Here is a 10,086-nt window from a genome sequence, read left to right as displayed (position 1 = left end):
CACACACACACACACACACACACACACACACACACACACACACAGAGAGAGAGACAGAGGAGCCGTTTGCAGCATCAGAGCTCCCTGCAGGAAGTACACAGAGGCGTGGTGGATGATGGGAATATGTATTTGCACAATCACAAGTTGGATGGGTTATTACCTAAAGGAGGAGTAACAAGGAGTTAAACCTGGAGGACTAGTTCCTGACGCAGACGGTGTGTGTGCGTGCGTGCGTGCGCGTGTGTGCACGTGCGTGCGCGTGTGTGTGTTTCAGGAGAACTGCTAAACCAGAGGGAACACACTGAGGACGAGGACAAACATTTTAAGGACTTAGCAGGCTGCAACTTGCACGCATCAACCCGCCATCACACGGCGTCTGGGCGGAGGCAGCGACACACACATCTACCCAATAACACATGCACACACGCACACACACACATATAATAACATAATATAGCATAACACATTCCGCCTGGAATAGATTTGGAGGATGAACGGAGCGATGATTACGCAAAACGGGACGGAGCCGCAGGGGGGCGCGATGAGGGCGCTCCGCTTCCAGCGTCCGCACGGTGAGTGATAGCGACACACACACACACACACACACACACACACACACACACACACACACACACACACACTGCTGACAGGGTCGCATATCCATGTCAAACGAGCAACTTGGTTATGCAATCAGCTACACACATTATGTATGTATTATATACATTATATACATGTATTTAAGGACCATGCACACAAAACAAAAAGGAGAAACAAATGATGTCCCAATAGCTACTAGCTAACTTGCAGTCCCTAGGCATTCCCTCATTTTATTGCCAAAAAACATGTAATCTAGTGCTGTAACTAGCATACATTCTAGTGCAATTATTACGTTTATTGTAGTTGATTTATAACACGAATTGTAGTGGAATAACTCCATTAATGCATTCATAACATGTATTTTAGTGCAGTGATTACATTTGTTATTGGGCTAAAATAAATGTAATGTATCAGTTACAATTATTACATTCATTCTAGTGCAATAACTACATTTATTTTAATACACATATAACAGTCAACAGACACTCAAAACAATACATCGTTTCTCAAATGTAGAATAACATATAACACACGCACACTTTATTTGTGTATCAGCGTGGGAGAGAAGGACAGTGTGCGCATGCGCGACGCCATCACGCAAACTGTTGATCACTGTCATTGATCCACGAGCACAGCCACATGATATGAAACCCCCTCGCACCCCCGCTGGCTTGACAAGGAAACATGAAACCCTCATCATCATGGTTCACTGTGCAGCATTATGTAAGTGTGTGTGAGCTGAGCTGCCTGACATACAGGACATCATGTGCCGCCCGGAGAGGACGTGGTGCGGCGCGGAGGTGTCGGGCTGTCCTCCGCGCCGGACAGGAAGTAGTCCGGGGACAGCTTCACGCTAACGGACGCATGGCTGCACTGAGGGGGGGTTCAGGCATTTATTTTGGGATAGGGGGGAGTTGTGCAACGAGGGGAGAGATCCACGTGTTTGTTTGAGTTTCTGCGTGAAGAAACACATGGAGTTCAGGAAGAGATGGACACAGGGGCGGCGCGTGCGGTGTCACAGCACAGGTGAGAGCTGAACTGGCTGCACGAGCACACCGATCAGTTACCTGCGGTCTCTCTCTCGCACACACACACACACACACACACACACACACACACACACACACACACACACACACACACACACACACACACACACACACACTGTGACCTTTTTACCTGTGCTGGACTATGGTGATCTGATCTATATGAATGCACCTGCCCATTGCCTGGAAAAATTAGATGCCGCCTATCACAGTGCCCTGAGATTTGTTACTAACTATAAAGCACTTACTCACCACTGTACCCTATATGCCAAGGCAGGTCTGCCTTCACTAACTGTACGGAGGCTCAGTCATTGGTACATGTTCATTTACAAAGCCATGTTGGGTAAACTACCTTTTTATATCTGCTCTCTGATCTCTCGACGAATTGAAAGTACATATTGCCTGAGATCTCATGATGTTGTTTTATTAAATGTGCCAAGTGCTAGGACTGTCTTAGGGAAGAAAGCTTTTAGTTGTGCAGCTCCACTAAATTGGAACAGTCTGCAAACATGTTTAAAACTGAGCACTTTGGTTCCCCTGCATCATTTTAAAACTCGGCTGGGTGACATGATGTTTGATACTCATGGTACCTGTCTCTGTGAATAGAGTTTGTAAACTGTACCCTGTACATTATGTTGTATGTCATCCTTATTGCTGTTCTGTTGTTTTTATGTTACATGTGTAACTAATGTCCTGCAGGTCACCCTTGAAAAAGAGATATTTTGATCTCAAGGGGCTTCACCTGGTTAAATAAAGGCTACAAACAAACAAACACAAACACAAACACACACACACACACACACACACACACACACACACACACACACCCTACTTTGTAGGCTACTAAATATTGTAACACGCCTCCTAAATGTCAGTTGTTTTTATGTTATTTTTTTATATAAAAACATGTAAGTATGAAGCCCAGGCTGAGATGAACCCAAAGTCATTGAGGGATTAATTGATTGCTGAATGCTCTGACAAAAAAAGAGAAAAATCTGTGATGTGTTACTTTTTAGCTGTTTGTAGCCTACTTCTTTGTTTGCGTTCATAATGATTTGTTTTTAATCCAGGCCTGAAGGGACTTGCCAACTTGGTTCCTTTCCCACCCCTACATTTACACCGGGTCTGACTCTCTGTCAGCTGGGTATATTAAGATTAAAGGGGCCCTGTTGTGCCCATTTTCAGCATCATATATCTTGTGACATGTCTCTTTAATGTTCAGAAAGCTCTTTCTTTATCTCACTGCCTGTGCTGCAGCACCTCTTTTCACCCTCTGTCTGAAACCAGAGCCCAGTCTGCTCTGATTGGTTAGCTGGCCGGCTCTGTTATGATTGGTCAACAGTTTAGAGATGTCCCGCCCCCTAGCCTATCACGTACAATGTGTTGGAGCACTAGCCAATAGCAGCGTGAGTGCTACATAGTGATGTCACTATGTGTCAGAGAGAAACTCCCTCTGGAGGGAACTTTGGGATTTTAGCCTTTACAGACCTTTTACATGCACTAAAACCTATATAACAAACTACAGGAAAGGGAAACTCCTAAAAGCATAGTGACTCTTTATTTCACCACTGACTTCATCTGACAGATTCATAAAGGAGCTGCTCAGCATGGTTTTTACCAGGGTGTCCTCAGTTCCTGTTTGCTGAACCAAAGTCTACAGTTGCCCTTTGTGATTGGTGGATGAGTTTGTTCTGGGCATTAATGGCTCAGTTAAAGTGATTGACAGGTTAAACAACCAATCAGAGGTGCTCAATCATGTCTGCTGACTCTCAAACTCCTCCCATACCGACATCGTGGTAAAGAGTTCAAAATCTGTGTGCTCACCTGAAGCGCTCCTTTTTATCTGGCCCTCCTGTCACACACATACGCACACATACACACACATACAGAAGGAGAGGTTTAATACACACACACACACTCACTTGTTAAAGTCATGTCAAAAAAACTCACTCAAAATCCTCTGGAGAAGACCTGGGGGCCATGGATGAAAAGCAGGCTGAGCCAACGCAGAGGCTGTGAGTACACACACACACACACACACACACACACACACACCATATGACACCCACACACATGGAAACCGCATTGTTTGCGGTTTTGTCTCACAGTTTGACAAGTTGATTCCTGTGCATTATTGTGTCAGAGCGTTTTAACAGCATTGTGAGAGTTTCGTTTTTTTGTTGAGTTGAGAGGACTTCTCCACAGCGTCGCTCTGGGAGAGACCGGAGGGACGTTCACCCCAAAAGTTCACCATGAGAGCACGATTACACTTCTTTCTGCCAACTAATGTGATGATGATATCCCACACTTTCACATAATTATGCCGATGATGCGGTCATCTTTGTACACGGGAAAAACACTGAGATGATCTCATCCTGTCTCTCAAATGCATTGGACGAAGTTCAACACTGGCTGAACAACATTTGCTTACAGTTAAATGCAACAAAAACAGTATGCATGATGTTCAGTAAACGACCAGTCAAATTCGAAGGATCCAACGTGTTTTTAAACGGAGCAGAAATAGAACTAGTCTCCCACTTCAAGTATCTGGGAGTCATACTGGACTCGAACTTGACTTTTAAGAAACATATTAAGAAAGTATCCAATACCGTTAAATTCAACTTGCTACATTTTAAACAAATTAGACCTTTCTTAACTGTCAATGCTGCAAAGTCACACCTCCACTGTATGATTCTATCCCACATTGAACACTGTTTGACAAACTGGTCGTTTGCTTGAGCCACAAACCTGAAACCCACAGAACATCTGTACAAGAGAGCTATCAAGGTGTCTGACAGAAAGCCAAGTTCATACCACCACTGCACCATCCTTAAGAAACATAATTTCTTGAGTTTTGACAATTTAAAGTCTTCTAAAAGTATGTGTGTTTTTATAAATGTTTACATGGACTGCCCCCCCCCCTCCCCCCTTAGGGACGCTGCACTAGGTCAGAAACCAGAGGAGACTGTGAGGTCCACCGCAGACGGACCACTTTTGGACAAAATGTCCTCTCCATTAAAGGCAGCTCTTTGTGGAATAGCCTCCCAGCTGAGACACAGGATTGTCCCACTCTCAATAGCTTTAAAGGTCAACTCAAAGAATGGTTGAGAAACAAACAGACATGCGATCACCGCTAAATGCACTTTAACACAGGGGCATCTCCTCTGCACTTTAGGTAGTTCTTGTATCTTATCGTGCACTTTATATATCGTAGCTGCTACAGTGTACTGCCATGTGGTAAATGCTCATGCTGTTCATGGTCTTCCTGCATGTCATGTATTTATTTTTGCTATGTATATAAATGTCATGTTCTTATATGTTGTATGTGACGGGACTACGGATGGAAATGAGCTCAAAGCTCAAATCCGGCTCATTTACATTTGAAAGCATTATTTAGTTTTAAAGTGTTCATCAATGTCCCGGTTCAAATAAACGATTACATGAAATGACACTCTCTGTGCCAGATGATGGACTATGATAATGCTTTCACTAATATTTATCATAAACTGTGGTGGAACATGTACTCAAATCAGCTTCGTGAGTAGAAATACTTGATTACAAGTATTGGCAACAAAAAGTAATTTGCAGTAAAAGGTCTCATGGGACCGTTTGTTGCGTATTGTGTATCTCGCATACTACTGGACTCATCAACCTCGTCTTTTTGGTGCTCAAACTTTTTTTATTTAGTGTTTAAAATCATCATTGCTAACTCCTCTTTGCTGGCCAGGAGTGTTCCTCTGCTACCAGTGTTTGTGCTAAGCTAACCAGCTGCTGGATGTCACGGATAGAAAAAGTAGTATCGATATATTTGGCCTTGAACACAACTCCTAAGACTTCTATTTGACATCGTATGCAGCAGGTTATTCATCCCAAGTTGGTGGTTTTGAAAAACCTCAGTGTAAATCAACGTGTGTGTGTGTGTGTGTGTGTGTGTGTGTGTGTGTGTGTGTGTGTGTGTGTGTGTGTGTGTGTGTGTGTGTGTGTGTGTGTGTGTGTGTGTGTGTGTGTGTGTGTGTGTGTGTGTGTGTGTGTGATGTGTGTGTGTGTGTGTGTGTGTGTGTGTGTGTGTGTGTGTGTGTGTGTGTGTGTGTGTGTGTGTGTGTGTGTGTGTGTGTGTGTGTGTGTGTGTCAGCCTCGGTGCCTCAGTTCACCAACTCCCCCACCATGATAGTGATGGTGGGACTCCCGGCCAGAGGAAAGACCTACATCTCTAAAAAACTGACCAGATACCTGAACTGGATCGGAGTTACAACGAAAGGTATCACATGACGAGTTTACTCTGAAACTCACACTCACTATCTAACACCATCATGTGATCACACTCAACATATAAACATCTTTTATCGTGCATTATTTAATCTTTAACGAGAGATTCTGGGCAGCCGAACTGTCAATAAGTGACAGAAATGTACCGGTTTATTTATGCAAAACACATTCAAATGTTTTTATTTTACACTCAACTCTTCTCACCCTCTGTCTGAAACTCCCTCTGGAGGAAACATTGGGATTGTAGCCTTTGCAGACCATTTACATGCACCAAAACCTATATAACACACTACAGGAAAGACAAAGAAAACAAAGAGCATAGTAGGGCCTCTTTAACACTAGAACCGTCAGAGGTCGCTGTAAACCTAAAACCGCCAACGGGTCAAATTTACCCGCTATTGATTTTCAAGGTACAATGTTCGTTTATTTATCATACAGAACAGTGAGGGTTGATCGCACAGGGAGGAAACCTATACCAATAGAATCTGTGGACTCTCAGCTTTTCATATTATATAGTTTGTGCAGATAGCATGAAGTATAAAATATCGCTACCGTGAGTTATGGGCAAAGTATCTCTCTCTCTCTCTCTCTGTCTCTCTGTCTATCTATCTCTCTCTGTCTATCTATCTATCTCTCTCTCTGTCTCTCTGTCTATCTATCTCTCTATCTCTCTCTCTATCAATCTATCTATCTATCTCTCTCTATCAATCTATCTATCTCTCTATCAATCTATCTATCTCTCTATCTCTCTCTCTCTCTCTCTCTCTCAATCTATCTCTCTATCTATCTCTCTATCAATCTATCTATCTATCTATCTCTCTCTCTCTCTCTCTCTCAATCTATCTCTCTATCTATCTCTCTATCAATCTATCTATCTATCTATCTCTCTCTCTCTCTCTCTCTCAATCTATCTCTCTATCTATCTCTCTATCTCTCTATCTATCTATCTCTCTCTCTATCTATCTCTCTATCTATCTATCTCTCTCTCTATCTATCTCTCTCTCTCTCTCTCTCTATCTCTCTATCTCTCTCTATCAATCTATCTCTCTCTCTCTCTCTCTCTCTCTCAATCTATCTCTCTATCTATATGGAACCACAGTAGACAAAAGGCGTTGCTATAGCAACACGTCATGTTTACGCTGCATTTTCTATGAGCTAAATATGACCCGCTGGCGGATATGGGTATAAATGGCATTTTTGTTGGCATTTTGTTCAATCTGACTTCATATTGACCATTTTAACAACAGAGGGTGCTACATAACACACTTTCCGGAAAAGTCACGGACTGGGAGACTTTAATATTTTATTGAAAAAGAGTTACAATCAAAAAACAGCTGCGGGTAAAATTGACCCGTTGGCGGTTCTAGTGTTAAATATGTTGGGGTCACGACAAGAATGTGCAAAATGTCTCATAACTAAACATCAACAACAACAATGACATACTGGGCTGGCTAGTTAAGCCTATACATGTATTTGTGATGCTTTTATCTGTCTTTATTTTTATTGTTTGTTTTATTTTGTATTAATGTTAGCTATTATAGACACGGTATAGTGCTTGAATATTAACACGGTCAGGGACAAGTGGAATTTCTTTGGTACAATGTTTTAAAGGTTGTCGTAATTTTTCCTAAGTTCTCTTGATTTGATATACATTTAGATTTATGTCAACATAAACTCTGACTTCTAGCCTCCAGTTATTGTTTGGTATATCTCTGGTTGTCTTGCACAGTAACCTACGTGTGTTTTGACAAATACCCATCTCTTTAATTCTCTCTCAGTGTTTAATGTGGGTCAGTACAGAAGAGATGCGACGCGCTCCTACAACAGCTTCGAGTTCTTCAGACCGGACAACGAGGAGGCCATGAAGATACGCAAGTATGAACCTTCCTCTTCCGACACTGTGCCGCTTCACATGTCCCATCTCCTTGAGTATAAAACATTTCATTATGTATGACATTCTAGATCAGACTTTGCATTATTAATGTTTTTTTCTATTTCTATCCGATCCCAGGTCCTGTGCCATCGCTGCTCTGAAAGACGTCTGTGATTACTTCACCAGAGAGCTGGGGCAGGTCGTGGTGAGAGAAATACACCTTCAATAACTTTTAATCCTTAAAGCGACGATAACTCTGTATGCGAATGAACAGTAAACAGTGACGTTGAAATAAATAAGAGTATTATATAAAATATTAATCATATAATATCAAAAATAGTGATGAAAAAGAAGTGAGAAATAGAGCTGGATTAAAAAAAATATATGAACTCTTACGGCCCGTCCACACTACAGCTTCAAAAACGGTTTCCAACGCGTCGGCCCATTCACTTTGAATGGGGTGACGTCACTTTTCGCCGAACTGCATTGTGGGAAGCAGAGCGGAGCTTTCCTGGCGTTTCAGGCTGCAAAAGTTGAGCAATGTTCAACTTTTGAAGCTTCTGAAGCTTTCGGTGGAAGCGTCAGCCAATCAAATCATATGCCAGTACAAGCTCTAGCCAATCAAACCGCTGCTTGTGTGTCAGGGGCGGGAGATTCATGTGATTGGTTGTTGGTCGAGCTTCAGACACGCCCAGCTCCAAGCTTTTTTTGAAGCTGTAGTGTGGACGGGCCGTTACATCAGACTCCCATGAAGTTGCTATTTTGTATTCTTTATGCAGGGAACCGTATGATTTATGATTACCTTATTAACATTTGTTTTGTTTTTTCACTAAAGTAGGATGTATCCAAACTCTAACACAAGCAACATTTGTTTCCTGACTAAATTCAATGTGAAGAAGTTCCAGCATGTGCCATATTAAGAGTTGTACGTCTCTTAGGACAATATCATGGATAATTATTATTTTGGCATGGAATTAAAATGTCCTATAGTCATGTTGGGGCAATACAAGCACCGTTGTACAATTTGTGAGGTTCAACCATTGCTGTAACATTAAATAGTTAGTCCAATAAGAATCACTCTCTAATCTCGTTCGTCTTTAAGGTTTTTGATGCCACCAACACGACGCTGGAGCGCAGAGAGGTCATCCTCGGCTTCGCTGAGGAGAACGGTTACAAGGTGAGTTATTGTGTTCTATCTTAATAATAGAAACCTTAGAAAAAATACAGGGATTGACCAATCTCTCTTTCTTTCCTCCAACCTGCCCAGGTCTTCTTTGTGGAGTCAATATGTGACGACCTAGAAATCATCGCTCAGAATATTAAAGTGAGTGAAATGTGAATGTTTATTTGAGAGTGTATTCCTTTTAGTTGGTACTTGGAGAGCATGTATTTTGGATTATACGTTTGGGACTGTTTTTCTTGCTGGAACTGCTTCATTCACACTAGGGCTGCACCATATTGGAAAAAACTGACATCGCGATATTTTCTTCCCCTGCATATTGCGATATGAAAAAATACAGGAATTGAAGAAAAGACCGTTTTTTTTGTCTGCAAACCATCCTTTCTTGAACTTTAATGCTAATATGTATTTTTGTAACAATATTTAACCGGATGAAGGATTTTAGTCACGGACTTCTGGATCTTAAGTTCTCAGAGCAACAAGCTGAGCTAGCTCGGTTATCCTGCTGCGATCTGATCAAGAATGATTGTGATTGGTTGTTTGCTGTGCCTGCATGTCACTCACTCAAGTACCCCTGACATGAGAGCCGCGCGACTTTTCCTTTTGTAGCAAGCAGCAAAATAATTGTAACATGACGTGCTTGAGTTCATTTGCCTACTTAATATCGCACGTCCTAAAAAGGAGAAAAAAATCGCGCATGCGCATAACGCGATTATCGTCACAACACGATATATCGTGCAGCCCTAACACACACACTCACACACGCTATCGATTAATTAGCCATTCTTTTAATATATGCTTTTGTTGCACTTGTGGTTTTGTGATTTGTTTGTGGAAATGATCCAGGTTTATGTGAGACATATTGCAATGTTTAAAAGGGTTAATTTGCTTTATACAGATTATTCTGATACATGTAGGGTTTGACCAGACTTTGATTATTAAAGTGGTCAGGCAGCCAATCCAATCACTTAATGTCAAACCCCTACTGTGTGTGTGTGTGTGTGTGTGTGTGTGTGTGTGTGTGTGTGTGTGTGTGTGTGTGTGTGTGTGTGTGTGTGTGTGTGTGTGTGTGTGTGTGTGTGTGTGTGTGTGTGTGTGTGTGTGTGTGTGTGTGTGTGTGTGTG

The 10,086-nt window shown here is 42.0% G+C and overlaps 1 protein-coding gene across 4 annotated transcripts in view; it reads left to right on the top strand.

Annotated features, from left to right (window-relative positions):
• Positions 1-137: 137 nt before the first annotated feature.
• The window catches only part of si:dkey-96f10.1 (6-phosphofructo-2-kinase/fructose-2,6-bisphosphatase), a 22,521-nt gene continuing 12,572 nt past the window's right edge, over positions 138-10,086 (top strand). For 2 of the 4 annotated variants that reach the window (XR_004567382.1, XM_034199601.1), the window contains exons 1-6: positions 3,029-3,658; positions 5,776-5,901; positions 7,688-7,784; positions 7,921-7,987; positions 8,885-8,959; positions 9,050-9,106. Coding sequence is in view for 3 of the 4 variants with exons in the window: in XM_034199601.1 (XP_034055492.1) it covers positions 3,577-3,658; positions 5,776-5,901; positions 7,688-7,784; positions 7,921-7,987; positions 8,885-8,959; positions 9,050-9,106 (504 nt within the window). In the remaining variant the exon portion in view is untranslated. Of the gene's footprint in view, positions 573-741; positions 1,624-3,028; positions 3,659-5,775; positions 5,902-7,687; positions 7,785-7,920; positions 7,988-8,884; positions 8,960-9,049; positions 9,107-10,086 lie in introns of those variants that run through there. The other 2 variants (XM_034199602.1, XM_034199604.1) reach the window with 2 other exon arrangements.

The sequence above is a fragment of the Gymnodraco acuticeps genome, unplaced genomic scaffold, assembly GCF_902827175.1.
Source record: "Gymnodraco acuticeps unplaced genomic scaffold, fGymAcu1.1, whole genome shotgun sequence".
Lineage (NCBI taxonomy): Eukaryota > Metazoa > Chordata > Actinopteri > Perciformes > Bathydraconidae > Gymnodraco > Gymnodraco acuticeps.
The sequence above is the reverse complement of the archived record's forward strand: the minus strand, read 5'-3'. Positions and strand labels throughout refer to the sequence as shown.